The sequence below is a fragment of the Echiichthys vipera genome (assembly GCF_963691815.1).
Source record: "Echiichthys vipera genome assembly, chromosome: 8".
NCBI classification, from domain to species: Eukaryota; Metazoa; Chordata; class Actinopteri; order Perciformes; family Trachinidae; genus Echiichthys; species Echiichthys vipera.
In genome coordinates, this window is record NC_139833.1 from 30,406,270 (window position 1) to 30,426,166 (window position 19,897).

The 19,897-nt window shown below is 41.5% G+C and overlaps 2 protein-coding genes across 3 annotated transcripts in view; one reads left to right on the forward strand and one right to left on the reverse strand.

The window, feature by feature from the left end:
• Positions 1–8,315, reverse strand: part of nipal2 (NIPA like domain containing 2) — a 41,340-nt gene extending 33,025 nt beyond the window's left edge. For both annotated transcript variants that reach the window (XM_083918778.1, XM_083918777.1), the window contains exon 1: positions 8,114–8,315. In XM_083918778.1, the coding sequence (XP_083774904.1) occupies positions 8,114–8,200 (87 nt within the window). In that variant the 5' untranslated portion in view covers positions 8,201–8,315. The remainder of the gene's footprint in view (positions 1–8,113) is intronic.
• A 9,901-nt stretch (positions 8,316–18,216) lies between these two features.
• kcns2 (potassium voltage-gated channel modifier subfamily S member 2) lies at positions 18,217–19,656 on the forward strand (the record flags this gene model as incomplete). Its single annotated transcript, XM_083918304.1, has 1 exon — positions 18,217–19,656. The coding sequence occupies one exon, from the start codon at positions 18,217–18,219 to the stop codon at positions 19,654–19,656; it is 1,440 nt and encodes a 479-aa protein (XP_083774430.1).
• Between the last annotated feature and the right edge of the window lie 241 nt (positions 19,657–19,897).

Sequence of the window (19,897 nt, forward strand, 5' to 3'; positions counted from 1 at the left end):
TATTTGTTTTTATTTCATTATTTAGTTAGCGTTATTTATTATCCCTATGAAATGTATTGTTGTTTTGTTTATTGAATTGTTATGCTTTGGCAAAATAGTCTTTGTGACATTCATGCCAATAAAGCTGAATTGAAGAATTGAAAAATTGAAATAGAGAGAGAGAGAGAGAGAGAGAGAGAGAGAGAGAGAGAGAGAGAGAGAGAGAGAGAGAGAGAGAGAGAGAGAGAGAGAGAGAGAGAGAGAGAGAGAGAGAGAGAGAGAGAGAGAGAGAGAGAGAGAGAGAGGAGAGAGAGAGAGAGAGAGAGAGAGCAAGATAAAGAGAGAGGGGAAGAGCTTTCCTCTCACAGGAAGAGCAAACAAAACAGTGGAGGCAGGCGAGGCCGGAGCACTGGGAGTGCCTTTGGCTTGTGACTTACTTAGCAAACATTACACAGTACCTTCCACACTGAACAGTAGTTGTATGGGCAATAGTTCAAGATAAGGCCACTTCATCTGTGCAATGGCGGAAAGCAGTGGCAGCTTCTGGTCTTTCAAGGAGGGGAAGCTCATTTTCCCGGCCTGCATCATAAATGTGTTTGTTTATATATATGTAAATTCTACCCTTCGTTCCTTTTCAAGAAAGTGATCTGTGACCTTGTCGTACCAACAAGGCGTCTTTTCCAGGAACGGCAGAGAGACGGAACAGAGTCTCCAAACACAACGCTAGTCGTTTTTAACAAAGACAAAGTCTCTGGGGGTCGGTAAAGTCTCCGGATCAGTTTAGAACAGGGGTGTTAAACGGATCCAGTAAAGGGCTGTGTGGACACCCATGGTTTAGAACAAAGGAATGAAATGCTCCGATGGATGTTTATTCTTCAAGATCGCTGATTCGCTCATTTAGCTGACAATCAAAAAAGGATTCGGCCTCAGGCAGCTCATCCAATCACCATGCAGAAGCCGAGCGTCCGGGCCAGCCCACTATTCTATAGACCCCCAGAGACGCTGAGCGTCCGATGGGCGGGACAAAGCCCAGCATTTATCCAATGAGCATCTAGTTTGGCTGCAGTGGAACAACCCGCTCTACGCTTCCCCATTGAAGTCAGTAGAAGCCGAGCGTCCGACTGTGTAAAGCGCTGTGGAGCTGTGGGGATGAATGAGAAGGACGTTGCTCCGATTACCTGTGATAAGGAGCTGATTCTGAACAAAAGATGAAGGCTTTCTACTGCCTATTTAGTCAATGAAATGCCACTTTTTTTTGTGACATTTTAGGAGAAGCTTAGCTTTCCTTGCATTCTTACAGCAATAGCTACTGGTGCAAAGTAACTGAGTACATCTACTCAACTACTGCACTACTGTATCTGTCTGTGTTAATGACCATATGTTTTGGTTCTGTGTCTGAAGAGCTGTTATATTTAAAATATTCTACACATTTATTGAAACACACTGTGAAATTACTAAAGTCATTCTGCATTGAATACATTTTTGATACCAAGTGCATTTTAACTCCTTTACTTATACTTATTAAGTATCTATACTGGAGATCAAAATTAGAGAACACAGTATTGTGGCTATAACACTGCTGTAATGGCATTTTTTTTTTTTAAACCAAGGCACTTCAACAAAAACCTTTATTTTGTGAAAAGAAAACAGTGATCAAAATTAGAGAAAAGTAACCACTGTGTCAGAAGAGAAGATTTCAACAATGATTTCTTTGGGTTATAGGATTCAAAAATGAGTATTCAGTATTCTTGAAATCCCAGACTGAACGCCCAACCTCTCTCTGATTGCTGAGAGGGTCATCCCTTTGGCCTTCATCTGGACAACTCTAATCAATTATCGATTAATTTTCAAAAAGAAATTACTAGATGAAAATAAATTAATTGCAATTAATCGCGTTTGAACCTGTGATTCCCCGCCAGTCCACGTGAGAGCGCATTTGCCGCCAGACGTACTTGACGCACACGCGGAAACACAAGCGAAGCAGTTCTGTCCACTGATGAAGAGAACAAAACGGAGTGCAGTATGGAGCCACTTTAAGTTGGTGGAGGACGACAAATGCAAAGTATGTGGAAGTATCAGGTATGAAAATCACTCACCTTACTTCAAAATTAGCCGTTTTGAAGCCAAAATAGTCGACCTACATGAATCGTGTAGATCCGATGAGAATGGAAAGGACATGGAGGTATACCAGAGATTATCAGTGAACTACGAACGTGCGAATGAACGATGGAATATTTCCTGGCCCTTTGAGTAGTAGCCTGTGTGAAACAGTAAATGACCGTGGTGGCCGAAACTTGCTCCGCATTCTTCTTCTTTCTGTAAACGTCAGTTCACCAGAGAATGGACAGAGAAGTTTTTGTTTCTGTCACTGTGAAGCCTGTTTTTACTCTGCAGCCATATCTGTATGTTAAGAGGAGAAGTTGATAAAAAATCATGCTACTCTGCATTTATGTTACGTTCATTTGTGTCAGTCCAGTTTTTGATGAATAAACTAATGTTTCATATGTGTTTGTCAGCCTGGTAAAGTAACTAGTAACTGAAGCTCTCCACCATCTGGCACCACCCTACCTCTCTGACCTCCTTACCCCCCACCGCCCCTCCCGAGCCCTCCGATCCTCCTCCTCCCTAACTCTGACCATGCCACCTTCCAAACTCAAAACCTTCGGACACAGAGCTTTCTCTAGAACTGCACCCCAACTCTGGAACTCTCTCCCCCAGCCCATCCGCGACTCTCCATCACTCACAACATTTAAATCCCGTCTAAAAACCTTCCTTTTCTCACAAGCCTACAACCTCCCCTACCCATAACTACATTCACTCCCGGCCTCTCCCCCCGTTTATCGTCTGTATATTATATGTCCTACTCTGTAAGCGACTTTGGGTCCCTGAAAAGCGCTATATAAAATAAATGAATTATTATTATTATTATTATGAAGTAATCAGATAAATGTAGTGCAGTAAAAAGTAGAATATTTCCACTGATTTGTAGAGGAGCAGAAGTTCAAAGTAGCATGTAAATAAAATACTATAGTAAAGGACAAGAGCCTCAAACTTTACTTTAGTCCAATAATTGAGTGAAAACCTTTGGTTAACAGGTTTGTTCATTTAACAAGGATTGTTTTTTGACAAGCTTGTTGCTTTGAGTTGGCCTATCACTACTATCGCTACTATTCGTATTGATAAAATAAAGACAATATATGTACTCCTATGTCGCTCTAGTGTTTTACAATATCCATTAACGTGACGCTTATATTTTTACAGCCCCTCATTTTGGATTATTTTCGTCAACCGACCTCAATTCCAAACTAATTATTAGCCCTGCTCTAATATCTATTCATGCTTTTTTCACTTTTTTTAAACAATTGTTCTCTCAAAATGCATCTGATTGATGCTTGTAGGGGGAGAATATTCCCCCCCCCCCCCACACACACACACCTTTCCCACCCCTGAACCGTTTTCATGCCTGATTTATTTTAAAGTACAACAACTCCACAACTTTGTTGAATTACCACCTAAATATGTCACGTTCAGCCGTGTTACAAGCAGCAAGTGGTTCTCAGCCTACAATCACCACAGCGTTGGGACGAAGGGTATGTGACTCCACGAAAGCAGAGGGCATTACCCAGCAGATATGTAACATGGTTACTACAGACATGCTGCCGATAAAGAGGTAAAAGTCATCAATACAATATCCCCTCTAGAACAACCAGAACCACCCACGTGGAAGCAAGCTACGTGAGGAAGAAGGCCGAGGTGAAAACATAACTTGCAACCGCGAATGTGGCCTTCACAACAGGCTGTTGGACTTCCTTGACTACAGAAAGCATCATCACAGTTCCATGCCACTACAGTGAACCGGACTGTCAGGTAATGTCAGCAGTCCTACTCACAGAGAGCATGTCAGTAACGCATACACTGGCATAGTATTGCATTCTTCTATTCAGGAATCTTTCCAATGTCGCAGATGAGAGAATACACAATTTATTTTCATGTTAAGTAGCCTGTGTAATATTTTAATATTAATATTAATATTTTCTATTCAGAATATGTTTGATATGTTTCCAAAATGTTATTCCTTGCCCTCAAGTGAGTGATTAAGGAATATGATTGTCATTTTTTCTTTATATCATAAGGAAGATAGCATTTTATGATAAGTATAGACCTTTTCAAAGTTGTACACATTAACATTCTAAATGTGTCCAAGTTTGATTCCTGTTGCAGTGAATGTGAACGACATCAGCTGAAAGGAAGTTAACAAGGACCAAAGCTGTTGCCTAGTAATGGAATTCCATTAAAAAGGTCTCTACAGTTAACTAATTCAGAGGGAAATCCAGCTTTAGAAGAATTGAAGCTTATCAATGAATCGGTCATCGATCGATAAGATGAAACAACTATTGATTAAAGAATTACTTGATAATTTGCATCCCTGCTTGCCATCTTACAAAGTAACCAGGAGAGCTGCAGATAAATAGGGTGTGTCCAACAATGAAGTCAATAGTCCCCAGGTGCAGATTAACACCAATAACTGGGAGGGATCTGAAAGTGTTCTTATTTTTATCACTTCCACAAAAACCTTTATGTGGTGAAAATAAATGATAAATAAAGGTTTTTGTTGAAGTGCCTTGGTTATCTAAAAAAAACACACTAGTACAGCAGTGGTATAGCCACAGCAGATATTCTATCAAATTCTGAACACTAAAAACAACAGTATTTCAGGATAAATCAAGTATTTATAATGTGTTCTCTAACTTTGATCTCCAACGTGACATTCAGTTGCACAAAATGTCCCCAGAGAACAACTGACATTAACGAACAGAGAGCTTAACTGGAAAACTTCACGACGCACAATGAAACAGACTCTGAACAGCATGGTTAGTTTTAGATGCTGGTACCAGAGCCTTAACAAGAAACTGCTAAATAACTGTGAGACCTGATATTGATAGATCCTAGTGTTGTTTTGGTCAGCACTTACAAGTCATGATGACACAAACTCAAACAGTTTCAATGTCAGTATCAAGAAACGCAAAGATCAGCAAGAACTCTGGGAACTTTATCCGCCCATTCGTCATCACAGCACAATCAAAAACATGTCAATTTCATCCACTACTGTTTTTCTGTTCGCTCTCATGTGGTTGGATTAATATACCTCTGTATATTTTAAATCAAATTGAATTGAGTGAATTCTTTTACATAAATGTCAGAGATAAAGTCGATTTAAGTTTCTAGTCATTTCTCTAGTAATTTCAAACTCTACATAAGTCATGCACAACTGAAAATAGTGTTTTGGGTACTGAACAGGACAGAGCAAATACAAACAAACACACAAGCACACATCCCTCCTGTATACTAGTTTCACATTAAACCTAATTTATATTCTTACTCTAACCTTAATCCTGCACACATCCACATCTTACCTATTAATATCATTATCAGAACACAAATAGTGATGTAGGCACATGTAACACTACACACACACAACTTTAATGACAGGCAATTTTTCTGAAGTGGTACTTGCACAAAGCAAGCTGTGATCACTGGATCAGAACAGAACACTGAACCCATCTGCAAAGCATGTGTACATGTACATGTACATACATCAGCGAATAGCACGTTTGAATCGCCTGCCTGAATCTAAACTAAAAGCTGAAGCAACAGAGGCCGTATGGGCCAACTCCTCCTCGCTAGGACACTGACCCAAAGACAGACAAACAGACAGACAGAAAGACAGCATGGCCCTTTGTGTCCACTGACAAAGAAGATCTGTCCCTCCCTGGGATGGGCTGATCTCTGGATGAAGCCTGTCATTTTCTGCTCAGAAGTGATGGGTACAGAAGAAGCTCTCAGAGTCTCAGCTCAGAGATAAAGATGCGCGAGGAAGAGAACGATACAGAGAAAAGGATGGAGATAGACTGTTTTTGTTGGCATCCTTACTTTAAAGATAGAATCTGTAAGATTCCCATCTATTTAATTGTCTTTTAAGTTCCTATCTATCAAAGAGTGAGTTAAAAAAATGGTGATTGACCATGTGACCCACTAATGAAAGCACTTGTTGCCTCTTTGCCAAGTACTACAATCTGTGTGTCTCTGGAGATATTCCCTCACTAAATGTAAATTCCCCCCCCATTGTCAGTGACGCTGCTGACAGCGGTTGGTCTGCCTGGTGCAGCTCGTCTTTGCCGGTTATGGTGTGTTTTATTGTAATCGGGAATCCAGAGCTTCCAACTTCTGAGTGTGTGTGTGTTTGTGTGTATTTAAGAGGGGAACATATAGGGGGTGGACTGGAAGTAGAGAGGTGAATGTGATTCAATAAAGTTTATAAAAGAGCCAAAATAAAGGGCTTTGAAAGAACAGGCTCACCTGCAATTAAAACGCATGCTTAAGTGCCCTCAAGGAGCATGTTCCAATTGTTGAAAAATTATAGCTAAAGGGCCCCCTGGGAGCCAAAACGCGTGCTAAAGTTCCCTCTAGAAGCCAAAACGCCTGCTAAAGTGCCCCCTAGGAGCTAAAACATGTGCTAAAGTGCCATCTAGAAGCCAAAACGCGTGCTAAAGTTCCCTTTAGGAGCTAAAGCGCGTGCTAAAGTGCCCTCTAGGAGCCAAAACGCGTGCTAAAGTGCCCTCTAGGAGCTAAAACGCGTGCTAAAGTGCCCTCTAGGAGCCAAAACGTGTGCTCAAGTGCCCTCATGGCAGCCAAAACGTCTGACAACTTCTGAAACATCAACATTTTCAGTCAACCACTGCAAACATTTTCAACTCTGGGAGGCAGTAGACAGACAGATATTGTGCCCTGGAAGTCAGGATGTTCTCTGGGATAGTGGGTAGCTAGGACCATTAACCAGCTGCTCAGGACTCTTACAGTGGATCTATTCTCTCACAACCCACCCATGGGCCATTACTCACGCCTCTCATTCCTCCTCTGTTACTCTGTCTCTCTGTCTTTCTCTTCCCCCCCCGTTGGTAATGTCACACAGAGGAAACATGGCAGAGAGAGAGAAGCACACACTGACAGGGGAAGATGAGCATGAGGAGAATGTGTGTCTGCATAAGAGTAGGAGGGCAGACACACTACAGAAAATAACACACACACACACACACACACACACACACACACACACACACACACACACACACACACACACACACACACACACACACACACACACACACACACACACACACACACACACACACACACACACACACACACACACACACACACACACACACACTTTATATTAACGTTACCATACACAAACAGATGTGCACATACTCAGCTTAATGCAAAGAATCACAAGGGTTCAAAAGGGAGAAAATGCCTTTCATCATAATGACCTACTCATCATCACTTTAGAAGAGTTCTGACAGGTGCCAACGCCGATACATCTATGCACTGTCTGGCTTCCTCATCCACACTGAGTGCTCATTACCCAAAGAGCTTCGGAGGCTGAGGTTATATTTGACTTCCAAGACTTTTTTTTAGACTAACTCAATCTCCTCTTTGACATAAGCGTGAAACTGTTTCCTGTTTCCTGGACCTGTTTCAAACTGAGTTTACGAAGGCGAGATCCTGAAAGTTAATTATAATAACAACAACAACAACAATAATAATAATAATAATAATAATAATCAATAGGGTTACAGAAACCAAACATTTCAGTCCTGAGTGCTGCAGTGAAGCTGAACAGCTGAAACTGGTTCAGCATGATTTGGAGCCCAGCACACACACAGTGAGCAAAGGAAATAAATGATCTACAGTGAAATGGGGAAAAATAGCGGCCGTTTCCAGTGACATTTGGGAAAATACACAAGGTGAAAGTGTGCTGATTTCTATTTTCATGTGAATATTTCATCATGAGCCTTAACTTCTATTGTTTTAAAATGGTCTTTAAATGGCATAAAGGGTCAAATGCAAACTACGGAAAAGGTGTCTTCGAATAAATTATCTGAACAAAGAACTGAAGTTGGTTTATGAAACAATCGTGGTTTTTATCAATATTATACATCAACCCATTCCACAATCTCTGAAAGAATCAACATGTATCTGCTCCAGTCGAGATGTCTGTCTCCCATCACACCGTGTATGCTCCACTCCGTAACAACTCTCACCTGCACTGGTCCGCTTCTCACACACTTACCCGGAGTGGATTCTCCAGGATCTCAGCGCTGTGAGCCTGAGGGGAGGTCATATGAAGAGCCGCATGTGGAGAACTTGAATTCGCCATTTTTCTTTATTGCTGCTTAACAAGCAAATGTCCTTTATCTAGATCACAGCACCCATTCTCTTCACATCTTTGTCAGTGTCCGCTGTTTTTCAGCTCACCCTATCCCAAACAGAGGTGTCGGTGCAAACTCAGAGGGAAAAGTTCCTCACTGTTGTGAGGCGGATCAGGAGTTTGTGCTGGCTTCAAGTGCGCTCGGAAAATGGGACTTTCAAATTCGGTTGTTAATACCTCTGGGGTAGACCTACGGTTACCATGTTTTAAAGCTGTGGTTGTCAAACTTTGTACATGATGTACCACCGCAGGAAATATCAGGCTCCCTCCAGCCCCACCACTGAGACAAATGTTCAAATACACTCTTCAGCCCAGACAGGAAGGTTTCTTCCTAATCACAGGAGTATTTCTTGTTGACTGTCTTCAGCCACGCTGAATGAAAGGGCAGCATCAGAAGTGACATGTCAGTGTTTTCAAACCAATCCTTTTACCTCTGCTCACTCTCTTTCATCACAGTTTAGATCTGAGCATGAGCACGCAGCAGGCTCATGCTCAAACAAACATAGGACAGGAACTTATTTTAAACTACATCACTATTTTCTTAGGATCATATTCATTTAGTAATTACTGTTTCCTTTTTTATTCTGGAGATTCCTTCGTACCACCAGATAGAGCTTGAGTACCATCAGACCACAGTTTGAGAACCAGTGTTTAAAGGTTATGTTCATTCGTTTATTTTAACGAATGAAATATTATTATAAATAAGTACTACCACCATTTTAGTAATGCTAACATATATGTACAGTATGTCTGATGAAAATTAAAAAACAATCTATGTTTCTGGTTATTGGCGATCAACTTACTATGATGTACGACGTTCCCGTGTGTACTTAAAGGCAGCATCTACGAACAGGCGCAGTTCATGTTGCGAGCGTAAAGAGCGCTCGAGCGCACCACACAGGCCACTGCTGTCAGTTTGTTTGAGCACTTCAAAAAAATGTTTGCGGCACATTCTGTGTAATAACCTCAGTTTAAATAGTACAAATGGGTATGAAGCTTTAGACACTAGGATCAATGAATAACTGTCTCTCTCACTCTGGATGTGATGCGTCACCATGATACTTCATTCCTTTAATATCATGGAGCAGCTCCATGCTCATATTTCGGAGTGAGCAGCATCGTGGTGCAGCTGCAGAATGAAGTTTGAAATCATCTGCATACGGTCTGAACTGTTTTTACAGCATTTCACTAACTGTTGAAGCCTCTGAAATAAAGCTACTAATGCTGAGCAAAGATTCAAATACATATTTAAATAAATGATCACCTCAATGTGTCAGTTACGTCTCTATGTTATACAACTATATTCTTAAATGATGAGTTCATAGAGAACGCCGAATAAAACATTATGGTGTTAACCCTTCTTGCTCTTTTCTTTAAAGATAAATGTGCACAGTCTGCATACATGCATTCATATCTATACATCCAAAAATGGAGGCTCTGCCTTTCAGTTACCTGTTACCATGGTGATTCATAGAATCAGAGCTCCAATGATGATGGCTTTTCATGTTCAGGTTCAACCTCCTCAGAGGTGAATGGACTGACTGATCAGCTGTTCTGGAAGGGAAAACTCAGAGATCCATCTGAGGATAGATGGAGTCAGAGGTCAGGCTCAGGCTCAGGCTCACAGTCTGTTGAGCCTGACCTCTGAAACAGCCCCCTGGTTGACAATCTCACAGATGGCTGGACAACACATCTGATTAAAAAGCCACATGATGATTGGCCGATGATGTTGTTACCTACAGACAACAGGTGTTTCATTGTGTCTGAATATGCAAATGTCTCACCATCCACTCCCATCATTGCTTTTGAAAGGGACAAAGAAAATGGATCATAATAACAAGCAATGATGGAAACAATGCCGGCTACAGGAGGACAGTATCTGATCTCCATTCAGTATGGGTCCAGCTGTGGGTACGTCCCAGTCAAAGGGATGAAGTGAAACACATGTTGTGTTGTATTTTATGATACCTTCCTTTCTGTGAACAGGTGAATGATGAATGCCTGTTTGTTCTGGTGTGCTCAACGTAAACAAAAGTATCACATTCAGATGGGAGTGCTTTCTTTCAAATACAAACAGACATTACAAACATCATTTGATACATCATTATTGATAGTCTTCAGGTATTGGCTACATGACAAACCTCTTGGAAATGAGTGAGAATTCAACAAGCATCTGGACTGAATAAAAAAACTTGTGTGCAGGGGTTTGTTTAGAAATGTGGCAGCAAAGATGTGTTTAGACTCAAATTTAAAGCCCTAATATTTGATAATAATACACTTTTAAAATCAGGCCAGTCAATAAGTACATTGTTTTATAAGTGCAATAAATGAAAGCTAAATAAACAACTTTAAATATTCTACTTTTGTGTCTCTTAGTAGTTGCTTTGTGTCTCTTAGTGGTCATTCGTGTCTCTTTGTAGTTGCTTTGTGTCTTTTAGTGGTTCTCTTGTGTCTCTTAGTGGTCATTTTGTCTCTTTGTAGTTGCTTTGTGTCTTTTAGTGGTCCTTTTGTGTCTCTTAGTGGTCATTTTGTCCTTTTGTGTCTCTTTTCATGGTCATTTTGTATCTCCGTAGTTGTTTTAATCACTGGATGTTTTATGTCTCCATGGTCGCTTTGTGTCTCTTTGAGGATGTTTTGTATCTCTGGCCATTTTGTGTGTTTTGTAGTCATTGGGCATCTCTTTGTGGTTGTTTGATTGACTTTCCAACAAGAAATGTGATTCATTGGAACTGTGTGGTAGGTGGAAAACCCTGAGGAACAACATCCGTTCAGATTAAAAAGAAGGAGGTGAAAAAAGAGGTCTGAAATGTCTTTGTGCTAGAAGTCATTTGATCCTCAGAAGGTTAAGGACAATCAATAAAAGCAAGGTCTGAGTGTTCCTACACTGAGAAAAGTAACTTGTAGGATTTACTTAATAAAATCTTTCTAACAATTTGCACTATTTTTTTAAGTAGTAGATTTTACTGCTGAATATCAAGAGCAAGTCACTCCACTATATCAAGTGTAATGTACTTGCCTTTAAGTGTAACATTTGTGTGTAATTTAACTCTGTTCAACTTACAAGTTGTACATTAATTAAGTAAAGTCTAAACATTTTTCCTAGAAAGGAAATTGCTGTTAAGTAGATTTCAGTACTTTTATTTAAATTTTTAAAAGGTTGAATAACGTAGTTGTATGAATACTACCCAACACCCCTGTTTTTTTTTTTTTTGCACTGTTATGATGCGTCAGATGAGTATCACAGCCAGCGCATCGCTGTCAATCAGCACAGGAGCGCCTTTTAGTGCTTCAAAGACATGTGCTGCATATTCTTCCAATCTGATACAGTCTCGTCAACAAGACTTATCTGTCGCTGTGGGAACATTTTGATAGTTCTGATTCTGATAGTCGGTATCAAGACCAACTCAGTGATATATGCTACATGGTGTTTTTGATGCGTTATTAATGAGAAAATGCATGCATCACGAGAGTTTCCGGTTAGGCCTTTTCTGCATTATCTCGGTAACAGAAGGTCGTAGAGAGATGGAAGTTGATCCCTTATTTCGGTTTTCATGTACAGGCTTTCCAACGGAGCCACCCCTGGGTGTGTTCGACCTTCCGTTCCCAAGAAATGTCAGAGCTATCAAAAATATGGGAAAGATATGATACATTTACTAGAAATTACTCATCCATTGTAAAAAGAATTTAAAGTAAAATTTCATTAGTATTTTAGAGTTAATGTTCAGCGACCAATAATCATTTAAATTGTATTTGTAAATATATAATAAAATGTACTCTTCATATTCAGTGAATGTATTACATGAATAAAATGTGTAAATATTATAATGTTTACTTAGAATATTCTAGTTCCCACTGAATATCAATTTTACTACACTTAAATGACTTAGATCAATTTAATACATTTTACTTTACCAAACAGTCATTTTTTTCAGTGTACTAACCAGTGAATATGAAGGACACAGTGGTCCAACTCTGAGCTCTCAACTCACTGTATAAACAAGATGAAGTTGAAGCACAGAAATAAACTGCATGTACAATTATTGTTGTCGAGCACAAAGACTCAAGTCAGATGGACATGGTCCTGATCGTTTATTAATATGTTATATGTTTAAATACTGTGACCCACAGAGCTGAAAGGTGGACAGTCTGCTTCTCCAGTTACCATCTATATTCCTCGTGCACCTTATGTGTCTGCACTCTGTCCTGAGTCAGCCAGCTTTCTGTGCTTGCCATAATAATCAAGGCCCATTTGCTGTGATTACTGTGGCGTGACGGAGAAAACGGGAGACAAATGAAAGCACATTTTATTTCATGTGTCTTAATTACATGACTTAAAAGACCCCCCCCCCCCCCTTTTTTTATTTTATTTTATTTTTTTTTTTTTTACTATTTCTATAAATCATTCTGCGGAGTGCTGGTCCATCCATCAGTGCTGGCAAGGATTCAGATGGAACTGCTACTGACAGCTTTTGTCATGGATAGAGGGCCATGGCATTTGCCCCGAAGGTTATGGATTCCCCTGGCAATGCTTCAGATGACACCGTATTGTTTTCAGTCAAAGATGAGGTCAACATTTTGCTCAACCTCGACCTCAAATGCTGGAGGATTGAAGCGAGGAAATATGAGTGAGACGTAAAAGACAGAGGAGAGAGGAAAAAAAGTGGATATAAAATGTTAAGAGACACATAGAGAGCGAGGGAGTGGGAAAGAAAGAGAAGGACGGAGAGAGAAAGATAAACGCAGCCAAGCAAAAGATAGGGAGCAGCAGATTTAGTCGACACAAAAAACTCCTACACACTCTCACTTGTACCTCAGGCTTTGAAGGAGAGTGAGATAACTACATCCTCTTCCTACTTTCTTTCTTCTTCTCGGCCTCTTTCTCATTCTGTCCTCTCCATCCACCCTTTGTCCACCCCTTTTTCTATCTCTCATACACACTCACTGAAAGTCTGAAGAAAATGTCATCTTGACTCTCTGAAGGGGATAAATGGGATGATTGATTATCTCCTCTTGACCGTGTGGGTCTGATTATGGAATATGAGATTTGAAAATGTCAGAATGATTAATAAATTGATTGGTCCTCGAGCAGTTTCTTATTGAGAAAAATGTAGCAAATTTCCCCACTCAACATATTCACTATTACTGGTCTTAAAAGTTCCTCTGGAAATCAGTTGTGTTGACTGATGATGTCTAATGCCCAATGTTCAAATCAAAATCTAAATTTTGTTAGAAATGAATTATAAACACAATAGGTAGTTTAAAGGGCAGAGCCCAGACATTTTATTTCCTTTATACTTATATCTATTATATATACCTTATATAACCCTTATATATTTCATGATTAAATTTAAACTGTGATTCAGATAAGGTTCCTATCTAAAGATGTGAGATGTGAATGAAAGCCTTCCAAATAACCAAGTCCATTTGCTTTTGACTGAAATTGCTTTGAGGATAATGATGACCTGGACAAATGAGAATATTCACAGGCTAAAGCCTGCCAAGAGGGTGTAAAGTCTAAATGATGGTGTTTAAAATGTAGGAGGAATTTTACTGTCACCAAAAAGATTTAGAATATCAGGTGTGTTGGGGCAGGGGGTAACCTAAAACATGCAGGACAGTGGCCCTCCAGGAGCAGGGTTGGGCACCACTGATATACAGTATCAGCAGACTTTGTACTTTCACTTAGTATGTTTTGTTGATAAAACTGAAAAGCAGAGCTTGTACTTGCAATTTAGTATAATTACATTAATGTATTAGTGGTTTTACTTGGAAAAAGGGTCAAACTGGTTGTTTGTGATATGTTGAATATAACAAACTGGCCTTAATAAAGTGAGACAGAAGGATTTCTTTGAAAAGCAATCCTTGCTATCAGTACGACAGCAGATCTAAGGAGACTTGTTCAGGAATAAACTATGAGGAATAGTTCCTCCTCCACAAAGCCGCACATCAAACCCAACCATGTGGGAGAAGAATGAATCAAAAGCAGCACGGTTCAATGAAAAGCAGACAGTGAATAATCTGCAGATGATAGTCTGGTTAGCCCAAATAATTCAGAAGGAACAACCTCAGTAATCCTGAACCGTTCTGATGACATTCGTTGTTACAAACATAAAGCTTCTTCACCCACGCTAATGAAATCTGAGGAGGTGTGTGCGTGTGTGCCATCAAAGATACCATTCACGACCGATGAAGCTTGCAGAGCGAGAAGACTCCCATTATATTCACCTAAATTAGATATTCTATTCCAGCAGGTAAAGGATAAACATTGACTGTCACCTAATAATGTAGTCCTACGAGCTGGGACATCTCAACACCATCCAAACGTGCCATAGTAAAGGCTTGTTGTTGTCTGCATGGGATTATAAACCATTCCTACTCTGGTGAGAGGAAATATGATGAGAAATAATCAGAATAGTACATAACCTAAACATGAAGGAATCTCAGTGAACAGAGGATGATACCCAGGCACTCAATAATACCCTGCTGGACGAGGATAATGATAGACGAAATAGGATTATAATGATTGCACAAAATTCCCACACAAACACAGATAGATCCCACAAGTGGGGTGCATTAATAAGGAAAAATCTGTAATTTCACATTATTGTAATCAGCAGAGAGTGGTTGTGTATGTATGCTTACAAGGCTTTTGTTAAGCTCCACAAATCCTACAAATCTGCTGTGTGAGGGTGTAGAGGATCTGTAGAGGCCTATGACATAATCTATAATACCATATTGGGAGTACCTGAAGAGCATAGGTTTTCGTTTTCAATAAACCCCTAAAAGCATGCAGTGTGAGGAGATGGCCTGAATACGACTGTAAAGATCCAATCTGTACAGGCAATCTCGTGGGCTGACATGCTCATGTTAAGCTCTAATTGTTAGGAGGGAAAAAAGTGATGAATTATTAATGTGCTGGCTGCCTGGGAGTAACAATCTGGGAGTGAAAGATCCTATTTAGTAGTAAACAATTCCGATACTGCCTGCAGCCTATGATTATATTTTCAAATAAGTACTGCAATACAGTAGAGCAAGTAGGAAATTGCTTCCAATGATCCTAAATGTGTTTTCAAATGCAGCCAAAGCCTAGTGTCTTAAACAGGGTTAATGGTAAATGACATTGGAAAAAAGAGCACAGCTTGAGGGAGCAACAGCTGCTATTAAAGCATGTGAAAAGTATGTGTTGGGACCAAAAATGGTAGCCTCTATTGTAATTTACTCTCAGATCAGTCTGGCAATGTGCGGCAGAGAGAATTTGGAGAAGTTTGACAAGTGACCGAACCAATTGGCCTTGGTTTTGAGGTGGATTTAAGTGACGAAACGAGAAGCGACTGTTCAGTGTAAACAACATGGAGGCTTCCACAGATGAGATGAGCAGCTATGGAGCAAGCAGCTCACTAACTCTTTTTTCTCTGGATCCTTCTGTTGAATATGGACTGGGCACCTGAAATTGGGCCTTTGATCCGTAAATTCGCGTTACACCAACGGAAAATATCCTTTACCCACATGTTGTTTCCTTTCTGAGCTTTGTCTCGATGCTGTTACTAAGTCATACGCTTTGTTGATCTGATTAGTTGATTTGGCCCGTATGCTGATGATAGACAGATGGTTTATCCAATCAGCAACCAGTATGTTTGCCCCTTCCCAAAAGATCTCCAAACCAGAGTTCCCAGATGGATATACAGAGCAAATGAGAATAAATCCATCTGGTGGAGTCAGGTTACAAAAATGGGCCAAATTTTCAAATACTCAAACAACATAAACTAAGAGGACTCCAATGTTTTTCTCCCAAAGTAGTGACTCAAATATACCCAAGAGAATTAGTAAAGGGCACCTTCTTTAGACACATCAGGACATGTAAAACAAAACCTTCAGCGCTGAGTCCATTAAAGCTGTTCTGCAAAGCCTTAACACTGGCTTTATGTTGTGCCAGACAGGACTATTAATGATGTTGCTTCTGAATCGCTAAAGGAGATCCAAGTAATGGTGGTGATGGTGGCGGTTAGTGTTGAAAGCACATACGTTTTATTCTGGGCTCAAACAGTATCATGGTTCTGTAATGAGAATTGGAAAACAATATTTCGTGACACGAGTTGAATTTCATAATTCTATCGATCCACACTGCATGACAGTGAATGTGAGTGATCAATGACCACAGACTCCACAATCAATTGGAACCTTTACATGGAAGCATTGGTCCTCACATGCAACACTTACCATTTTTGTTTGTCACCAGTGCATCGAAGACCAGATCACTATAAAACATATGGGGCATTCTCATATGACACTTACATCTATACTGCTTCCCAACAGGCCAATTGTATTCTGTAGTGTTAAAGTACTTTTAAACATAAAGTTTAGAGGGTTGCTTCTATGCCCGTGTAACCAGCTGATGTCTCCTGTGAAAAAATAACCCCTAGTGATGGCATCATGGTTATTTCAGCTCGGGATACACCGTTTTAATGGAAATTCTGCATTGCAGACTGGGGAAGTCAGATTCAGGGTGTTATGTCAGGGAAGGTCTAATGAAAGACACACTGTGGCATCATAGGAATTGTAAGAATGTTTGGAGCTTGACCCATACTAGGGATTTAAAGATATATCGACCTCTGCAGCACAGATTTTTTTGAAAGATTGTTTTGGCCTTTCTTTTTGATAGCAAGTTGACAGGAAATGGGAGAGAGAAGGGGTAAGGCAGGTAAGCGAGAAAGGCTGCTGCGTGGAGAACCTTTACCCTCGGTACATGGGGCGACTGCTCTAACCACAGATTTTGACCAATCAAAAACGCTTATGACTATTTTAAATTCATGGAGGTGTCCCATTACACAGACTGACATTTTAATAGGCATTAGGTTGTGATCGTATTATATGACATTACAGTATTTGTTTGTTAAATCTGCATGGCATCACAACATACAGTAATATGAAGCTTATGGACAGAAAGTTTCTTATTTAACACCTACACCGGAAACGCACCACATTTTATTTTCACTTCATGTCGTGTCAGTGTTTTCCGCGTCCTCGTTACTTAGTGACTCCCTCTCCTCCCGGAGCTGCGCCTCGCCCCTCAGCACCATGATGCTGAGATCACTACGGGAGGGCGGTGCAGAGGGAGAGCTACGTGTTGCTGCGCAGCAACAGATAGATAGAAAGAAAGAAAGACAGGAGAGAGAGAGGGAGAGAGAGAGAGAGAGAGAGAGAGAGAGAGAGAGAGAGAGAGAGAGGGAGGAATTCCCTAGCACAACCAAAAGCAGCTGCCAGGGCGTGTATCAGTCCCTATGGCTCCCAGAATTCACTGTTACACATGTAGCTGATACTTGTAACTGAAATGCTGTAAAACCCGCGGGTGCAGGATGTAAGGAGCAGATACAACAAGCTTTCTGTAGCCTATATTTGAGGAGGGACCGTCAGCTTATTTCTGTCTGGAGGCAACATCATCTGTGCGTCGTCTCCCTTTGGAAGAGATTTCCTCCTCATCTCCGCTTCTGCCCGAGCTGAGAAAATCAACCTGACAGAGACGCGCCTGTCTGGACTCCGGGGGGACAGGGGTCTCTGCGTTTATTATTGTGCCACAACTTGGCAACAAACTGCAATATGCCATCACAGGTGTGGAAATGCAGAGTCTTCTCATAGGGGGATTCAGTGAACTGGTCGCGCTTTAAAGTAAGTTCTTTGTTCTTCTGTGGGCTTTTGTTCCAAAGAAGCCAAAGGTTATAAGTCATTGCTCTTCAAATGTCTGTAATTTTTCGGGGGAAAACTCGTGGTTGTCAATGGGCATTTTGTCATTTACTTTAAAAAGCACATATGGCAATAATTTAAACGTTAATAATACATTCTAAATAATGATCTTTCGTCTTTTCATTCGCTCTCCGAATGTGTGCGTCTCTCTTTGTTTCTCTTTGTGTCAATATGATTTTGTCTGTCACTCTCTTTCTGTGCGCCGTGCGTCTGTGTCCTCTCCAGACATGACAGGTCAGGCCCTGGGGAAACCAGGCGGCGGGGCTCACATGGATGACAACGCCGGCATCCGCATCAACGTAGGCGGCTTCAAGAAGCGTCTCCAGTCCGATACTCTATCTCGGTTTCCTGAGACGAGGCTTGCGCGTTTACTCCACTGTCAGTCCAAAGAGTCCATACTGGAGCTGTGCGACGACTACGACGACACAGAGAAAGAGTTTTACTTCGACAGGAACCCAGCACTCTTCCCCTACGTGTTGAATTTCTACAACACGGGGAGGCTGCACGTCATGGCGGAGCTGTGCATCTTCTCCTTCAGTCAGGAGATCGAGTACTGGGGCATCAACGAGTTCTTCATCGACTCCTGCTGCAGCAGCGCTTACCACTGTAGGAAAATGGACCAGGATCGGGAGGACTGGGATGACCGGAGTGATGAAGGGAGCACCACTTCATCTTTTGACGAGCTGTTGGAGTTTTACAGCGACGCCACCAAGTTTGACAAACAGATGCTCGGGAGCGCACGGAGGCGCGTCTGGTTAATGCTGGATAACCCTGGCTACTCCGTCGCCAGCCGTATCATCAGCATCCTCTCTATCCTGATAGTGCTTGGCTCTATCGCCACTATGTGCATGAACAGCATGAGCGAATTCAGCCTGTTGGACAGTGAGGGGCAGCCCACAGAGGACCCACGTTTCGAGACTGTAGAGCACTTTGGCATCGGCTGGTTCACTCTGGAGCTGGTCGCCAGGTTCATGGTGGCGCCGGATCTTCTGCATTTCTTCGAGCACCCGTTAAACATGATCGACCTGGTGTCCATACTCCCGTTTTATCTAACACTCCTTATAAACCTGGTGGTGGAGAGCAGCCCGGCACTGGCCAACCTGGGACGTGTTGCACAAGTGCTGAGGCTAATGAGGATTTTCCGCATCCTGAAACTGGCCCGTCATTCCACGGGACTGCGCTCCCTGGGGGCCACCCTCAGAAACAGCTACAAAGAAGTGGGCCTGTTGCTTCTCTACCTGGCCGTCGGGGTGTCCTTTTTCTCCGTCATGGCATACACGGTGGAGAAAGAGGACATCGAGGATCTCTCCACCATCCCGGCGTGCTGGTGGTGGGCTACCGTCAGCATGACCACCGTCGGGTACGGCGATGTGGTGCCGGTGTCCATAGCCGGCAAGCTGACCGCCTCGGCGTGCATCCTGGCTGGGATCTTAGTAGTTGTGCTTCCGATTACGCTAATTTTCAATAAATTTTCTCTCTTCTACAAGAGACAAAAACAGCTGGAGGTCGCTATGAGGAGCTGTGATTTCGATGAGGGGATAAAAGAGGTGCCCTCGGTCAACCTGAGGAACTATTATGCACACAAAGTCAAATCCCTCATGGCGAGCTTGTCAAACATGAGCCGGAGTTCACCCAGTGAACACAGTCTGAATGAATCAATACACTGAACCAGTTTTAACAAGGGTACCCGGTCAGGTTGGGTGACACTTTTCATTCAATGTGGCTGCATGAGGAGCTGTCCAGAGTGCTGAAACGTCCGGCTCAAAGCCCACCTCCTTCCGCTGATGTCTGAACGTTTGCATCTCTGTAGCTCAGTGCAATAATGTGTTAAAATATGTGTCAGTTACAATGAGAAACTAAGCAAATGTAAAGGACATCCTGAATATGATATCTCACTGTGCATTATTA